This window comes from Eublepharis macularius, chromosome 1 (assembly GCF_028583425.1).
Source record: "Eublepharis macularius isolate TG4126 chromosome 1, MPM_Emac_v1.0, whole genome shotgun sequence".
Lineage (NCBI taxonomy): Eukaryota > Metazoa > Chordata > Lepidosauria > Squamata > Eublepharidae > Eublepharis > Eublepharis macularius.
This window is the reverse complement of record NC_072790.1, coordinates 220,653,510-220,672,567: the sequence shown is the minus strand read 5'-3', so window position 1 is coordinate 220,672,567 and position 19,058 is coordinate 220,653,510. Positions and strand designations below refer to the sequence as shown.

Below are 19,058 nucleotides of genomic sequence, written 5' to 3'. Positions count from 1 at the left end.
GGCATATATGCTGCACCAGGGTTGCCAGCCTCCAGGTGGGGGCTGGAGATCTCCCGGAATTACAATTGATCTCCAGATGACAGAGATCAATTCCCCTGGAGAAAATGGCTGCTTTAGAGGATGGACTCTATAGCGTTATACCCTGCTGAGGCCTCTCTCCTCCCCAAACTTCACCCTCTCCAGGCTCCACCTCTAAAATCTCCAGGAATTTCCCAACCCAGAGCTGGCTAGCCTATGCTGCACCTATAGGGCTCTCCCCTCTTTGATGGGGGGTGGGGGGGTGCCACATCTAAGCCTCCATACAACTTCTGGCCATAGGCACGCTTTCATGTCAGGCAGACTGAATGTCTTGCCAACTGCAGAGCTCAGGGGGTGCTTCACCAAGACTCCATATTCTGACCATTATTGCTGTGCATCTGAAATAACAGAGGCCACAGATCCCCTCATTTTATTCTGTGGCCGATGGACAACACTCAAAGACCTCTGTATTATACCTATCCTAATTAAATATCATCTGTCTGGTGAATCTTGTGTGTTCTTTCTTTCTCTCTTTCTTTTTCTTTGTGGCATATACCAATCTGGAAATAACATAATCGGTCACCAAATTTCAGGCACTTGTGGTTTCTTTAAGCTGTTAAAAAGATGGATTTTAATTTGCCATGTTTTAATGTTTATTATTTTGCATTTTATTTTTGTAATTGTACTGTTTTGCTCAAGACCTTTGATCAGAGAAGCGTAATAATAAAGGAAAGGATGCTGTGAAGGCTGGTTTGGAGTTTTAAATGATGATATGCATGAAGTCAGAGCGAGGCTGAGGTACGTTTCCTGTGATTGGGAAGTTGGTCACAGTTCACTCAACTTTTGCTTTTTCCTCTAAAATAAAATCCAAAGAACAAATCCCTATAAGCCATGGCACAGAACCAGCCTTATTTTCATCATAAGTGAAGCTATATTTCAATCTTATTCAAATAGAGGGGTAACATTTTGAAGCCCTGAATAGCTCTTGGTCCCCTTAGTAACCCCTTAGAAACAGAACTACAGATTATAAGAAAATAACAATTATATGAAAACTATAGGCATCCAGATGACAAAAATGTGGGAGTTTATTTAAAATCAAGAAGCAAACTTCAGCATTTATCTATTTACATACTTATACTCCACTTTTGTCCCCAATGGGGATCCAAAGCGACTTACAACATTTTTCTCCCTATTTTATCCTCACAACAAGAATAGTTTAGGAGGAGAGACTGGTCCAAAGTCAATCAATGAGCTGCCTCAACAGAGGTGGAATTAGATCCTGGGTCTTCCAGATCCTAGTTCAACATTCCTAACAACGTTAGAGTGCCTGCAGGATATAAATGAAGCAAATAAATAAACCAGCAGCATACTGGCTTTTCCCGACTCTTGGCCTTGCTGACTTTTACAGCTCCAGCCTTCTGAACCTCTCCCTTCTTCCTTTTCACTGCCCTCCAACATTCCTGACTCCTTCTAGCCTTCTCTGGAACAACCTCTTCCTACCTCTCCACCCTCTTAAGTCTGTCTCTTTTTTCCAGGCTCGTCTTTCTCTCACTCCTTCTTCTCAAACCCTGCCTGTCTGCCTGACTTGCCTATCCCTAGGATCAGCGGAATTCAGTTAATAGCAGAAACATGCTCTTTGGTGTGGCCTGCACTTCCATATAGGGTTGCCAACCTTCAGTTGAGGCCTGGAGATCTCCTGAAAGTACAGCTGATCCCCAGACAACAGAAATCTGTTCCTCTAGAGAAAATGGCTGCTTTGGAGGGTGGACTCTACAGCATTACATCCAACAGAGGTCCCTTTTCTTCCCAAACCCTGTTCTTGCCAAGCTCCACCCCCCAAATCTCCAGGAATTCCCAACTCAAAGTTGGAAATCCAACTTCCATGACTTCAGTACAGCTAAACCAATCACCACCACTATCACAACTCTACATAACATAAATAAAAACTAAATCTTTTACAACAGAGATAAGCAGGATGAGATTGAAGGTTGCAGAATTAACCTTTTCTTAGCATAAGAATGCATGCAGGATTTTTTATTTAAAAAGGTTTGGAATGCAAAGTGTATGCAGGTGATTCCCTGGTTAAAGAATTCGAAGAGACTTTGCTTCCCAGTCCCAATACATATAGGTGTTTTTTTTTGTTGCACTGTCACTTCTGTTCAAATATGTAAAATAGACTTTTCAAACTCTACTACCCCTGCCCCAAGAAACCAGCTTTCTTTTTAAAAATTTCCTGTCTCCAATCCTCAAATCCTCCCGTAAGAGCTTCCTGCTCAATGTTTTAAAGATCTGCTATGCAGTTTTGTATCATTGGCTTTTTAGAAGATTATACATGTGCGCATGGGCAAGCACACACACAGAAAGCCCTGAAGACAGAACAGGAGCACCGTGCTCCATCTGTCACAAAACACTATCTGTCCAGAAATAGCAATGTGATAAACACACACTCCATGCTTGCTTGGTGACACACTCAGATCTCAAGTGTTAGCATTCACAGCTGTGATACAAACAACCTTATGAGAAAAAACCTTTAAAAGGCAAAATACTGTCTTACAGAGAGGAACCAACCAACATCCGCAAGGTTTGGGGGCGGGGGGGGGCAAGATCTGTGCTAAATGCAAAGAAGGCTGATTTTAGAATACACACAACTTAAGTCTAATCCACTTACTTTCATACAAATATTACATATGAATTCTTTGAAAAGTCACACCTACCAAAACAATGAGTCTTTTTTTACAGGCAAATAATTAGTCTTAAAAGTGTTTGTTTGTTTGTTTGTTTATACATTTACTCTTATAGTATCTGTACATTTATAAAAAAATAATTTTTAAAAGTATCAGCTTTATCTTTTTTTTTTTTAACCCACCTTCCTCCAAGGAATTCAGGGCAACACAAATGGTTTTCCTCTCCTTCATTTTATATCTGCTCTTTGAGACTACAGCATGCTACTGCTGAAATTTCATCTTTTACATTTTATGAATCTGATACTTATCCTGAACATCTTTGTCACATTTTTAACCTGGCTTTTCTCCAGTGAACCCATAGAAGCAAACTTCATCCTTCTCTACCAATTGGCCACCCAGTAGGTTTCATGTCCAAGTTCAGATTTGAACCAGGGTTTCCCCAATCTGACATGTTAACCACTACACAATCCTGCCTCTCTAATCCAATGAGAACTACTGATACAATAATATATAGACCAAACAGTCCCACAATAGGTTGCAGAAATTCACTTAGTCCATTGAGAGACGATAATTTACAAAATCAAAACTGTTTCCCATTTAACTGTAAAAATCTATTTTATCCATTGAAAATTACTAGATGTCAGCAACTATTTTGTAACAACTAAGACCTCAATTCTTCATCTAACGTATTTGTTCTTAAAAAACTAAGTATACCATCTTCGTCCATGAGAGAATTTTTTGTTTCTTGCATGAGACTTTTAATGGACAAGTTTCAAATATCACTGGAAACTTAATTTTAGAGCATTAGAATTTTAAATTTTGACTGTTTATTCTGTTCTGAAGATTCCTTATACCTTAGTCAGGAAATTTTGCATATTTAAAGTTTTGTGTGAGAAAAAAAATTCTTCTCTCATTGATGAAGAAGTTACAATGGACCTTTCTATACCACAGATGAGGAATTAAGATCTACCTATCACATTTTGATCCTGCTCTTCCACCAAGGAGCTCAGGGCTTCACGTATTTTATTTTCACAACAACCCTAACTAATTTGAGAAGGTGACTGGCATAAAGTCAAGGAATGCGATCCATGGCTCAGTGGAGATTTTAACTCAGCTCTCCCAGGACCTAATCTAATCCGCCAAACTACTTTAACCATATCGGACCTCAGCACTTATATGTTGTAAAATATCCTGCTCCCACAGGAACCTGACCTTCTTGAGAGGCTCTACATACTACCACTTTTTGAGGGTTAAACTAGATATGATGGCAATGAAGATACCACCACCATTTTAAAAGTGATTTTAAAATGCTACAAGGGTCCCATAACTGATCAGGCCCACAGTGCTACAGGCTGAGGCGCACTCCTTCCACCCCCATGTGCCTCATATCTAGTGTCAAAATGGCCTCACACACACATACAACACACCCAAGGCTGTTTCAGCACTTGAAAAAGTGGAAGAGAGGGCAACAGTACCACACCATCCATTTTAAATCACTTTAAAATGCTGGCAACATTGTGGCAGGCACAAGGACGCCATCATGTCTAGTTTGGCCCTGAGATTATGAGCATCCACTAGAATAGCCAAGGCCTTCTTTGTAGTGGCACCTCAGCTTTGGAACTGCCTCACCACAGCCGCTTTTCCTTATGTCAAGCTTGGGGAATTTAGGTACCAAGCACAAATGTTCTTATCTGTGTTAAAACGGTTGTTTCTTTTTCAGGGACAGGATACAACCTGCCCTGCTGCCACTTCTTATAGTTACTGATTTAGTCTTTGCTTGTGACCTCTGCTTTTTAATGCTGGTTTTATTGCTCTGGGTTTTTTTTTTTTAGTTTTGTTAAATTCTCCAGAAAACTGTTGCTTTTGTTAGACATATTCTTTGCTGGTGCCAGCGGATTTTTTATTTCACTATTTGTGTTTTTAACTTTTGTAAATGGCCTCAGGAGTTGTTTAAATGTAAAGTGTGGGATAAGAATGTTTTAAAATCAGTAATAGCAGCCAAATCCTTGCCAATAATAAAGAGGATGCTGCACTATGGGGCGGGGCCAGGCTCAGTGCTAAAGCATCTGTTTCGCATGCAGAAGGTCCCAAGTTCAATTTCTGGTATCTCCAGTTAAAAAAGGATCACAGGGTAAGTGATGTGAAAGACATGAAACCCTGGAGAGCTGCTGCCAGTTCTAAGACAATACTGACCTTGGTGAACCAATGGTCTGATCCAGTTTAAGGCAGCTGCATGTGTGCCCTTGAGACTAGAGGGACTCACCCTGGTCCAATCCAGCAGTGCTTCTCTTATGATGTCAGGAACCACCCCGGTCTCTGCAATAACTATTAACTATTTACTGCATAGAAAAGACTGTCAAATCCCCCACAGCCATCTATTTCCTCCTTCCTCCCTCCCTGACAGCGGAGGGTTTTTGGCATGGTTAAATTGGCAACTGATAGATCACTATACCATTATGATGATCTATTACCGTGATCTCCTAATCCCCAACATTATTTTTTTTAATAGTAAGTACGTCTCTAGCCCTTTTCACTGCAGAGATATAAGCTTCAATTTCTAGCCAGGGAACATACACAACAAGAAAATTTACCAAATGGATTGGTTTTGTTGCTTTAAAACTTCCGTCACAGTACTTAAAATATGGATATTCCTGTTATATACAAGCCAAGGAAAAAGCATAGATTATTATCCACATTAGAAACAGCAAATACCAAAACTGAGAAATGATGGTTACTCCTGAGGAGCACAAGAGTGAGATCTTGTGTATGCATGCAGCCTTCAGTAGAAGGATAAGGGGACAAAAATAAAGGTCATCTGCTTGTGCCTATATATGTAATTGAAAAATTGACCAAAGGCTAATGCTGAGGCTAAGATTTTGATAACGCATGCTTGCTTTGGAGTAAGGCCTGCTGGGATCTATGGGACTTGCTTCTGTGGAAGCAAACATAGCATTTTTTTTAATGATGGAAGGCAAAAAAACAGAAAAAAACAAAAACAGCCCTGTTTAAAAGACAACTACAAAGGAAATGGAAATCCTGTAACAGAAAGAACCAGAGGCAATTTTGTACGGCCCTTGGTCACTTTTGTCAATCTTTCTGCTCCATTCCTTATTGAGAATGCTTGGCCTTTTATATTAAAGTGCTTTCTATCACTTTACTGATTGCTGTAAACGCTTCTGGGTGTTATACTCCTTCAACTGTAGCACTTCTACATTTGCAATATTAAACCAGCACAGTGTCGAGAAGAGAGCATCTGACTAGGATCTGGAGGAATCAGGTTCAAATCCCTGCTCTGCCATGGAAGCTCACTGGGTGACCAAGGAACAGGCACTCCTTCTCAACCTAATCCACTTCATAGGGTTGTTGTAGGGTTGCCAGTCCCCAGGTGGTGGCTGGAGATCTCCCGGAATTACAACTGATCTCCAGGTGACAAAGATCAGTTCCCCTGGAGAAAATGGCTGCTTCGGAGGGTGGACTCTATGGCATTATACTATTCTGAGGCCCCTCCCCTCCCCAAACCCTGTCCTTTCCGGGCTCCACCCCACAAATCTCCAGGAATTTCCAAACCTGGACCGGGCAACCCTAAGTTGTTGTGAGGATAAAATGGACGAAGGATTAATGATGTTGTAAACTACTTAGAGTTCCCTTTGGGGATAAAATGATGGTATAAATAAATACATTTTGACCTAAAGTAACTAACCTATCTAGGGATCCCATTCCCCCGGTGGGGGATACCCTGTCCACAACTCCTCCCCCACCACTGCTTACCTAGCTGGTGGGTGGAAAGATAGGGAATGGGCCTCCCAGGGCTGGAGCAACATTGTGCCACCCCAAGAGTGCTCCCATGCTTGGCAGTGGGCCAATTTGGGCTCCAAATGGGCCTAACTGGGCCAGTTTGGGGCCCAAATCAACCCACTGCAAAGCACGCATGCACTCCCCAGCCTTGCGTGATGACATCATGTCCCGGAAGTGACATCAACATGTGACACTTCTTGGGAGCACCAGGGAGGTAAGCGCTGGGTCCCCCACTCCCACTGGGAAAATAAGGGGAGCTGGCAACCCTAAACCTATCCCCAGCAATCTAAGGGTTCCTCTTCTCTCATGTTCCTCCTAAGGCTGCCATAACAATCAAGTCTTGTAATACCTTAAAGACTAAAAAGACCAGTTCATAATTTTTATGGATTTTTTTTTATTATTTCAAAAGATCTGTCCGTATCTTCACTACTTCTAACAGTAAAATTGATGTCTGAGCGCTAATAACTAAGGCCGCAAAATGAGGCCGCCCACAGACAAAGCAGGAATTTCTGCATTAGAGATGCCAGGTCCCACTACCCTCTGGGTGGGAGTGGGGGGGGCAGTGCTTACCTTTTTGGTGTTCCTGGTTGCTCCTTCAGGAAGTGATGTCATTGCACATGCGTGGGAGTGGAAATGCACTTCTCACTGGACTGATTTGAGCCAATCAGGCCCCAAATGGGCCTAATTCAGCCTGTTTGGGGCCAAAATCAGCCTATGAAGACGCGCAGGAGTGTTCTCAGGGCTGGTGCAATGACATCACTCCCGGATGTTGTTGCACCACCTCAGGAGCATGCCAGGAAGGCCTGTTCTCCCACTTTTCCTCCCCCATCTGCCAGGTGAGTACAGATGGGGGGCAGAGGGCGGGACAAGGGGATCCCCTGCCCCCAGCAGGGGAATGGCATCCCTACTCTGCATGCTGGGGGATTCCACTGCTATGCAGAAAGTATTATTTTTGTAAAGTGAAAAAAGAAGTAGCAAACCCTTCCACCAACAACAAAAGGAAAACCCTGGCTAGGACTGGGCCTGTTGTAAGAGGCACGGAATGCTGAGGACAGTTGTTAAGAGCTTCAGCCTGCTCCTCCCACAGCTGTTTTCCCAAAAAGACCAGCTCTGTAGGGCCATTTCAAGTCAGGAAAACAGCCCAGGGGGAAAGCTGAAGAACATACTCATATACCACAGTCCAGGTATGAAAAGAACATGTGCACCTGAAATTAAGTACCCAGCTGCCATCTCCCCAAATATGTCTGTAGAAAGTCCACCTTGGGGCAGACAAGTGGACTTCGTAATGTGTGAATTGGATTTCAATTAAAGAGACGAGCAAGGGAAAGTAAAGGCAGAAAAGGGAAGTAGCCTGCTCAAGCCCCTAACAATTTCCCCAAAGAAGCAGACTTGGACCAGTAGGAAATTTCTCAATTATTTACATCCCTTCCATGATTCCTCAGGGAATCCTCCAACTTGTTCTAACTCCACGTGCGAGTGCCTACCAGTAGGGCAGTGAAATGCAGCCACCCATAGACAAGGTCAGGACTCCCCAGGTATGCAGAATGGTGAGAGCCAGTGTAGTGTAGTGAACGGAGTGTCAAACTACGATCTCAGAGACCCGGACTTGAATCCCCACTCTGCCTTGGAAGCTTGCTGGATGATCTTAGGCCAACCACTGACTCTCTGTCTAACCTACCTCACAGGTTTGCTGTGAAGATAAAATTGGAGGATAGGAGGGCAGGAAGACACTTTGTTTCCCCATTACGGAGAAAGGGAAACAAAGTAAATAAAAAAATAATGCAGAAAAATGGTACTTTGTTATTTTTAAAATTAAAAAAAATAGGAGAAAGGATTGCAATACAAAGCACATTTACAATCTTCTAAATCCATAAAATGAAGGGGTAGAAAAGGGTGCACTTATGCACAGGAGGGCACTGTTAGTTACTACAGCCAACAGTAATTAATAGCTCTTATTATTTGTCTCGAATCAATTTCAGTTTTCATCATAGTTGCGAGAAGCATTAGGCATTCGACCCCTACAAAGCAATTTAGGGTGGAACTATATGTGGCAGCAGACTATGGCAAACTCACACCTTTACATTATCTGAACATTTCTATCCAATATTTCAGACTAAATTCCCTAAGGTGGCTTCCAGGGGAAAGCCCTTGACCTTTATGCCCCGTTGTTGGCTCTCCAGAGTAATTGGTTGGTCACTGTGTGAAACAGGATGCTGGAGTAGATGGACCGCTTGTCTGATCCAGCAGGGCAGCAGGTACAGCATCAAACTAGGATCTGGGAGCCCCAGATTTGAATCCCCACTTCGCCATGGAAGCTTGCCAGTGACCATGGGCCAGTCACACACACTCAGCCTAACCTACCTCACAGGGTTGTTGTGAGGATACCATGTAAGAGAGGAGAATGATGTAAGCTCCTTTGGGTCCCCATTGGGGAAAAAGGCAGGGTATAAATAAAGTAAATAAATACATAAATGACAGCAAATTAAGCAGCCATTCAAAACTATCACTGAAAAACACAAAACCAGCACACAAAGTGATAAACGAGAGCCAGTGTGGTTTGTCAGAATGGGAGTTTGTTCCAAAACCCTACTCTGCCATAACACCTGCTGGGCAATCTTGGGCTGGCCAGTTACTCTGCTTCAGTGTTACATATGTCAAAGGGATGTTGTACGATTAATAGGATGAAGGGAAAATCATGCATGCCTTCTTGAGCTCCTTGGACAAAATATAGGCAGGAAATACACTAGATAGAAGGGGGAGGGTGCAGTGCTTTGCTCCTCCCTCCTCTTTGTGGACTGGCTATAGGTAGAGCATCCACATGGAAACACTCCCAGTAGCCACCTCATTTCAGCAGGATTAAAGGAGGCTTTCTTTTGATTAGTTCAAAGGAGAACGCCTCAGGGACATGCTCACAGCATGGCCTGTTAAGATCTCCTTTCTGTTGTGTAGTTACACCCTCTTGGTGGATTGCTGCCACCAGGAATTATATTCCAAAATAGTTAATTTAAATTTCCCCTTTAATAACATGCCCAAGCGTCAGGCTCCTTTGTGGGACTATGTGGCTCTGAGGATAGGAATGGGATAGAGGAATAACATATACTCTGTGATGAACAAAAACAAAAAAACCTTATTTTTACAAGAAGCTCCACATGAGCAACATAAGTGAAATAAATTAAGCATCCTGGAAATTACAGCTTTTATTGTCTTTTATTGTCTTACAGCTTTTTATTGTCTTTTCTTTTTACCAAAACCATGTTTCTTGCCATTGTGGTTGCGTGGACACATTGAAAAATCACAGCAGGATAGGGAGAGGATAAATATATGCAATATGAATGACAGAATTCAACTTTTCTTGGTGTAGAACTTTGACTATCCCGTTATTGGGAGGGGGGGAGATGGAAAATACACACACCCATCAACATACCAGAAATATAAAGCTTAACTATAATTTTTGCAGTGGGAGGACATTCCATAATCTTTACTCAAACCCTGAGAAATCTGCCTGTTTTATCCCAGTACTGCAGCACCTCATTCCAAATGTCTGGGTTTTGTTTCCTTACAAATAAGCTCCCATCAGCTCCACTGTGTGTATTCTACACTTTGAAATACAATCAAAACTGCATCAAAGGAAAGCACAGCTAGTGGCCAGAAAACCTGTGCAAAGTAAGCATATTTACATAGATTACCCTAAAACACAGACCAACCAAAGTTAATTACTTTTAAGTCCCACTGATTTCAACAGGAGAGATTCACCAGGCAATCCTAAACAGAGTTACATTCTTTCAACCCCACTGATATCATTCAACTTAGAAGGATCTAAATCTGCTTAGGGTCACACTGTTAAGTGCATACTAGTGAAACTCAAAAGGGACTCATACAGCCTTCTCCTGTGCTGGAGGCTTAAATTTCCATAGACTAAAGCCTACTTCATGCTTCACATAGGGTCTAGTCCACAAAACTTTATGCCCATTAATTTTGAAGATGCCACAAGACCCTTTTAAACCAATAAAGAGATAAGCGGTACAATGACCAAATCCAATCTTTAACAACTTCCTCCCACCCCAACTGTAGTTTATTTTTTTACCACACCGGATCCTTTAACATATATACCCACAAATGTTTGCTGGACTATCGAACTACTGCATAAACCTAACCAATACTATGGGACTGAGTCACAGCAACATCCAATGGGGGAGCGTACAGAGAGTACAGAGGAGTACAGGAACAACCAGCTTAACTTTTCCGCATTAATACAGAAGTTACCTTAAGACTTGGCTGATCAGGGCTACCTCTAAGCAGCGAAAGGCCATGGGTAAAGAAGCAAGCTCTTATGTAGAAAAGAATGAACAACATCTTAGGATGGCATCTGCCACCTAAATTTCTGCCCTTGGCTCTGCTTTGAAAGGATCCCTATGTAAATATACTTCCCCAGTATTACACGTGTTTAATATGCCGGTGCTGCTCGGATTCACTTCTTAACATGATATTCAATTTATCTAATTTTTTTATTTTTCAAAAAACTAAAACCACAGTAGCTCTTTAATCCCAACAGAACAAAGTATGTTGATGTAGAGAGTACATGAAAATTAATCCTGGTATGTCCAAGGACTGCATGCAAACATTTGGCCATCCCAAGTGATTCGATCATGCTGTCCAAGAGAAGTCCCCTAGAATATTGTGCAATGCTGCGAATTATGCTTTAGTAATAAATGTTAAACTATGCTGGACTGAACACAAGCCAATGGTAAACATAAAAAGAGCCCTGCTGGATCAGACCAGTGGCCCATCTATTCCAGTATCCTGTTTCACACAATGCACAACCAGTTACCATGGAGGGCCAACAACAGGGCATAAAGGCCAAGACTGTCCCCTGATATTGCCTCCCAGCACTAGTATTCAAAGGTTTACGGCCTCGGGACATGGAGGTTCACCATGGCTAGTAGCCACTGACCGATCTCTCCTCCATGAATGTCTATAAGAAAATGGTTCTGCCCCAACATTTTCTAAAATAGAGCAAGGATTCCTAGAGGGAGGGCACCTCTGTGATTGCACGAAGCACCTCTAAAAATGTTGACTTATATCCTACCGCTCTGCTCAACAAAGTCAAGCAAAAGAGGACATGACAAAGTACATTCTCCAGATGCAACTTGTTCTGAAGCACAAGCTGTATGAAAATCTGCAGGCCCAAGCAGAAAAATGGCCCTCCAATTCATGCAAGTGATCCACTACTGTGAATCCTACCTAGGAGAATTATTACTGAAGGGGAAAACCCAGCCAGTCCCTGAATGAGGATGTCCTCCTTGAATTACATATAGTCATGGGATAAAAAATAGAAGATACAGTTCAGCATACAGTGACCAAAACACCTGAAGGCAAGGCCATGGCTCAATGGTACAGCATCTGCTTTGCAAGCATGAGATCACAGGTTCAAAGCCTAGCGTCTCCAGTTAAAAGGGTCAGATAGTAGGTGATGTTAAAGACCTTCACACTGAGACCCTGGAAAAACTGGTAGCAGTTAGAGTAGATAATGCTGTTATTTGAGAGACCAGCGGTCTGATTCAGCATAAGGCAGCTTCATGTGTTCCAATGAACCAATACTGGGGTGGATACAACCATCCTCCAACTTAAGGACCTCTTCTTCCCAATTTAACTTGGAGGAAGATTCCTTAGACTGGACAAAGACTTCAAAGCTGAGCTAAAAGGAAAGGTGGGAGATAAATATTTTAGTGAATAAACTTTGCTCAGTGGACTGATATGGTAGGGGTAGAATCCACCCCATTGTGATTCTGCCAGAGTTGTTCAGTTCTTTGCACCTAGAAAAATTCCTTCCTCTGAATAAATTATTATTATTAAATTATTCAGAAACTCCACCAATATTTATATATATTTGTATTGCCTACATGCTTTGCTCTGGGCCTGATGTTTTTTTAAAACTTGGTCACTTTTGCCACCAACATAATGGCAGGAAAGGGGAGGGTGAGGGGATCCAGTAAAGAAACCTTACAGGGAATCTTAAGAAAATATGTTGTTATCCGCCCTAAGCCCACTCATGGGGAGGGAAGAATAGAAATTTGAAATAAATAAACAAATGTGCAGCACTGAGCCCTTTGTGAAATCCAGAGGACTAGAAACCTTTTCTTAAAATGGCAGCTGAGTTATTAACAGTATATGCTGCAATATCTGGAATTCTGCACGTGTGGGACAAGACAAGACTAACAGTCCTGAATTTTTGCCAGATTCCTCACACGTCCACCTTTACCCATAAAATGTCTCTGTATTCCCTGAGTGGGTTTGGGGGAGGAAGGATTATCATACTCCCCTGGTCCTGTATGACTTTTTTTTGTCTCCAAAGGCTGTTTACCTTCTCTGCCAGTATGAATTCCTTAAGCCAGCATCCAAAACATAATAGGCCCATCTTCCCCTTCATTACCTCATAGGTCATTTTGCCAAAGTCAGCATCAGTCATGATCCTTACCTGCCACAGCAAGTCCCCACCGTTGATTAAGTCCTGCTGCTGCTGAGCTATGGTGACCCCCAGCACCAGGGTGTGGATGCCGCAGGAGATGGCCGAGATAAGGACAATGGGTGTGAGGCGCAAGGGGAGGGTGATGAAAAAGGAGAAGATGAAGAAGGCCTGCCAGCCAACTGTATCACTGGCCTCATGGAAGCGAGCAAAACTCAGGCCCAGGTAACAGAATATTTGGGCTGCTATGAGTATCCACAGGATATAGGGCATGAACTTCCGGGTGACTCGGTCAGGCAGGAGTTCATACTTGCATAGGACAAAGAGGAGGATCTGGAGAGCAAGGCCCACAGAGGCTGCCAAGGTAGGTGCCAGCTTGTCTGGAGTGTACAACACGGTACACATGATGATCACATAGCAGTCAAAAAGAGCAGCAAAGACCACCAGGACTAGCAACGTCTCGTGACGCTGCCGCCGGAAGTAGGTCTGGTAGAGGTTTTCCAGAGACTCAGGGGCAAATGTGAGGCGCATAAAGCGTGGGAGACATAGGCATGAACCTGAGCTCCTCACTGTCACTTCATGGGTTCGGCCTACCCCATGCTCAGGGTCAGAGGGCAAACTGACCGAGTAGTCTGCTGAGTACTCTGCTGAATGTTCCGGCTCAGAGAAGGCCCTGTTCCGAGGCATCCTGCTTGTTTTTGTCAATCTGTCCTCAGAGAAGTTGATCTTCTTACGGGCAAGAATTACCTCAGTGAAGGTTCAGGTCCCATTAACACAAGGCCACAGGCAGTTCAAGGCATGGAGGCATCAGGAGTTTGTTGTTTTTCAGTTCCTCCCTGCAACACTGGCATATGTGATGTCCTCAGTCAGGCACACAGGAGTCCCTAATGGAGAAAAGATAATTTGGGTGGTATAAAATATGAGGCCTCCACATACCCCCACCTCTGGCCTAGTGCCTAGACCACTGAGTGGAAGCCTCTACTCTCATTCCTTCCACTGCCCTGTTAACACTTCCCTTGAATGTTTAGCACTAAAAAAATAATGGACCGTTATTTCTTTAAAGAAAATATATTTGGTCTGGCACTAAAGAAATACTATTAAAAGTAAGAGACCAGGTCTGGGTGAGTCCAGCCTCTTACTCTCTGTCTCTGTGCCTTTAAATCACTGAGTGCAGGAATACTCTGCTCTTGGGCAGAGGTAGGATTCATCCCTCCCCACTAATTTTCAGTGCTCATCCAGCTGTCATCAAGAATGGGTGAAAATTTCAGCATGCAAATACAGTAATAAAAAAAGCAAGCACAGAAAATGGTCTGCCTGTTAATGTCCCCCGCACATGTAACGTTCCCAGCCTCCTCCCTCAGTTTCCCCATTGGTTCAGGTAGCCCCTTGTCCAACCGCTTTACCACTGATGGCCTTCTTACCATCTCAACGGTGTGGCTAGAAGTGAGTTGGGTGGAATCTTTGGATCAGGCCTCAGTGAAATTAAAGCTGGTCGAGATAGTCAGCTTTTCCCCATAGAGAGACGGTGCAAAGGAGGTAGGTGCAGGACCCACCCAGCGTCTTCCATCATCCTTTTTGTGGGTGCCCACTTTCAGTTCAAGGGATGGCATCAAGCAGATAGGAAGGGGGGGGGGACCTCAACAGCAAGACAGTCCAAACTAAAGAAGCCTCCTTTCTAAAGTGACAGGTTCCCTGCTCAGCAGTCAATCCAAGCTAAGCTTTGCTTCTTGGTCCTTCTCTTCTAATCCCTCTCCCCAGATCTTCTCAGCGCATCCGCATCTTCTTCCTTGGCTCTTTGGACTTGGGATTAAAGATGTTTCTCTCTGTCCATCTCTCTCTAGCGTGGGTGGTTAGCTCTATCACCTGAAAGACCAGCTGGTTTTCTTGCTGGCAGGAGGGTGTGTATCTGTATGTGGCATACACAAGCTATGGGCAGAAATTCTCTCCAGAGCAACGCTAAAGGGGGGGGGGGCTGTCAAAAATTATTTTTTAAAGCAAAGGAGAACCAAACCCACGCACAGGTGTGGTGGTTCACACAATCAGCTGCAGCAGCCCAGGGCACTTCCTACACCCCAGCATACTACAGTTCAAGAGAACAAGCAAATCCCCCCAATTGTCAACCTGGGAGTAAAAAAGCGACTCTTCTGATTCCCTCGAAGGAAAGGGGAAGAGCTCAGGCCAGGTGAAGCTGCCCAGCGGCTGCAGGGTATTAGAAGGGAAGAGTGGGTGCTCAACAGCAGACCGAGAGGAAGGATCCTTCGTCCTCTTGCCAGCGGCTGCCCCCCTTGGGCTGCTCTCGGCGCGGCTCAGCAGGCTCCAGGATCGCCGCTGCTGGAGCTGCTAGGCAGTGGCTCATCCGATCTCGAGGGGAAAGAGTTTGCTGGGGCCACCCTTCCGCCCCCAACTGGATCCGACCTCTGATCAGCCTTCACTTGCCGGGGGAACCGGGAGGCTGCCTCTGCGACCGGAACGGGCTGCTTCCCTGCTGCCTGCATTGCCCGAGCGAAGGCAGGGAGGAGGCGGAGGCGGGTGGCGGCGGTTGCCTGCCTGCCTCCCCCTCCCCGCCTCAGCAGTGATGAGCCGAGCCGCCCCCCTTGCCCCACCCCGGGCGCGCCCCGGCCCCGCTCCCACGCTCTGTTCCGGTGCTGGAGAGCCTGGGAAAGGGAAACCAGGACGGATGGGAAAGTCGAGTCCCCGCCGAGGCTGCCCAAATCCCACCCTCTTTTTCCCTGGCGCTAACGGAGGTAACCCTTTACGCACCGAGCCTCCGTCTTCGGAGACGAGACCCGCGCCCACCGGCGCCTCGGAGCTACCGCGGAGCGTGGCGCTGGACGCGGTGCCGGGGCTCCAACCCGCCCCGCGCCTACCCCAAGCCTGGTGAGGCCCACGTGGCGAAGAAAAGGCACTCTGCACGTGTTCAGAAGTTCTCCTTCCTAGAGCGTCCGTCGCTCTGAGTCGGGCACTTAAGCTAATTTGACGCTTTGCGATCATCCTTCTCTAGATATTAGGAGAATATTTGTTGATTGGGATATTATTTATATCCTGCTTTTCTCCTCAGTGAGGACCCAAAGCAGGCTTACAACATTGTACTCCCTCCAACATTTATTCTCACAACGACAACACTGTGAGGTAGGTTAAGCTGAGTGTGTGACTGGCCTGGGGTTACCCGCAAGTAACCGTGGCAGAGTTGAGATTCGAACCTGGGTCTCCAAAACACTTTTTAACCACTGTTCCAGAAAGATCCAAACCTAGGATACAGAGCTTCATCAAAAATAACTCACTTGGTCTGTCTATGCAATGGGAACAGCGGAAACCTGCCTGGCCCCTGGTTACTGCCAGGAGGAAAGACTATGCTGTTGTTGAGAATGGAGCCTTTGCTAGTACACTGCTATACAACATGAAAACTGCATGCAGTGCGGTGTCAGAACAAAAACCAGTATCCACCCAGGCTTTCTTTACTGAAAGATTTCTATGCCTCCTTTCCAGTAAAACAAAAAACCTTCAGGCAGCTAGCAGCATGAGATCATTAATAATAACTTTAAAAATTAAGTAAAACAGTAACAGAAACAGCAGCTCAATTAAAATATCAAGAATTTTTTAAAAGGGCAACTGGCAGGCAGTGTTAAAACAACTGAATTAATCAAAAAATGCATGAGAGAATAAAAATGTTTTCATCAAAAATTTGTTGAATCACAAAATTATACTTGTGAGAAATGTTTGTATGAATAGGCCCAAAGTGCCTATTTGCAGTTTTTATAGAGATTAATAAGAATACTTAGTATGTATGTGCCCTGACTTGAATAGCCCAGGTGAGCCAGATCTCAGAAGCTAAGCAGGGTGAACCTTGGTTAGTAATTGGATGGGAGACCCCCAGCAAAGACCAGTGATGCAGAGGCAGGCAATGGCAAATTGCCTCTGTTGGTCTCTTGCCACGGAAACCCTGCCAGTGGTCACCATCAGTCAGCTATGACTTGAGGGCACTCTTTGCCAGTATGTATATGGCACTTTTAAATATTCAGCAAGAGCTGCTGAAGCATATTGGTTAATTGGTTGGTCAGCAAATCAGTATTCTACAGGTTTGAATCCCACCACTGCCTTGAGGTCGCCTTGGGTGAGCCACTCCTCAGCCTCAACTGTATTGTGGGAATAATAATAACACTGACTTTGTTCACTGTTTTGAGTGGGGCACTAATCTATCTAGAAGCAGCATATAAATGTCATTACTATTATTGTTCACAGGCACTATCTTCTTGTCATCTGCTCAACCATGCTGTTAAATTAATTGGAATAGTTATTCCCATTGCAGATGGGAGGGTCACACGGACACATGCAGCTGCCTGATACTGAATCAGACCATTGGTCTATCAAAGTCAGCACTGTCTACTCAGCAGCTCTCCAGGGTCACAGGTTGGGGGTTTTCCCATCAACTACTACCTCATCCTTTCAACTGGAGGTGCCAGGATTTAATCTGAGACCTTCTGCATACCAAGCACTGAGCCATGGCCCCTCCCGTGCTATAGGGGGCCTTAGGCCAAGGCCCCCATAGCAGAGGTGATGTTCACACCAAGGACTTTTCTGAATGAGTTAATGCACATGAAGTGTTCGAATGCCTGAAAGGTCCATGTAAATGCTAAGCATTATTGAATGGTGTGTGTGGTTGAAGAGTAGAAATTTATACAATTAAATTTTAAGTCAAATATTGGAAAGGAAGGAAAACTCATGTGAAAGAAGAGGGGAGAGAAGGCAGCATGAGATAGCCTGGTCTCATCAGATCTTGGGAGTTAAGCAGGGTTGTTGTTACTTGGATGGGCGACCACCAAGGAAGACTCTGCAGAGGAAGGCAATTGCAACCACTTCTGCTTCTCACTTGCCTTGAAAGACCCTTCCTGGGGTTGTCGTACATCTGTTGTGACTGTATGGCACATATGTACGTATCAAAGAGGATACAGCAATCACATGGAGGAGGGGGAATCAAGGAAAAGTAAAATACTCTGCTGTAAAGTTCATTCCTGTTACGATGTATGAACTTTTATGGCCAAGAAACCTGGAAATGCAACCTAAATAGAGTAGCAAGAGAGTTCGGTGTCTACTCTGTGAATGTATGGGTGTGCTGTCAAGTTGTAATTGACTTATGGCGACCACAGCTATGGGCTTTCAAAGGAAGTGAGAAGCCCAGGTGGTTTGCCTTTGCCTTCCTCTGCAGAGCAACCCCATTCAAGTACTGACCTTGTTTAGCTTCCAAGATCGGGCTATACCATGCCATTACAACATTGGTGTCCACTGTACACACTATGAAATACAAAATCATGGAAATGTGGATATATCCAACTTCTGTACAATTCTGTGATTCTGTAAAATGGAGAATGTTGTAAGCCACTTCGTTGGGGAGAAAACTGGCATATAAACGAAGTAAATGAAATAAAGTAATAAATCCTATGGCCAAATTACAACTGATGCTGGGATTCTGCAGTCAGATCCTCAGCTGTGATGTTTAGCTACAAAAATCAGCTTCAGGGTACAAGGAATGAGTTCCACAAAAGAGGAGCCACCACTGCAAAGGCTCTGCTGGTCGTCACTATCCTTGCAGCCCACAAAAGAGAAGATGTCCAAAACAAGGCCTCCGGGATAAGACCTTGCAGGTGATTAATCACCTATCTTTTAACAGTCTTAATTATGAATTAAGCCATGCATAAAAGCAGGACTGTTTTTTTCAGTAGTGGTACACACTGGTATGCAGTACAGGTACCTTGTTTGGCCCACAGGATTGGGCCCCCAAGGCAGCGAGCATCATGAGTACCAGCACTAATGGATGTTACTAAATAAATGTACATTACTAAATTTACATTTCAAGAATCTCACAGAGGTAGGAGATCCTCACTCTGCCATGGAAGCATCCTGGGTGACCTTGGGGCAGTCAGCCTCACAGCTTAAGCTACTTCACAGGGGTTGTTGTAGTTGTAAGTATGAAATGGTGCAGAGGAAAATGACGTTGTAAGTTGCATTGTGTCCCCACTGGGGAGAAAAGCAGGGCATAAGTATCCATCCATCTATCTACATACATAAATAACTTACAACTTAATAAACAAAAGCGAATTCTT

General features: G+C 44.2%; 1 protein-coding gene across 1 annotated transcript in view; it reads right to left on the bottom strand.

The window, feature by feature from the left end:
- ADCY3 (adenylate cyclase 3) overlaps positions 1-15,546 on the bottom strand; it is a 110,129-nt gene extending 94,583 nt beyond the window's left edge. The window contains exons 1-2 of the mRNA XM_054988420.1: positions 14,382-15,546; positions 12,973-13,844 (exon numbers count right to left, since the gene is read on the bottom strand). Of these exons, the coding sequence (XP_054844395.1) occupies positions 12,973-13,647 (675 nt within the window). The 5' untranslated portion in view covers positions 13,648-13,844; positions 14,382-15,546. The remainder of the gene's footprint in view (positions 1-12,972; positions 13,845-14,381) is intronic.
- Between the last annotated feature and the right edge of the window lie 3,512 nt (positions 15,547-19,058).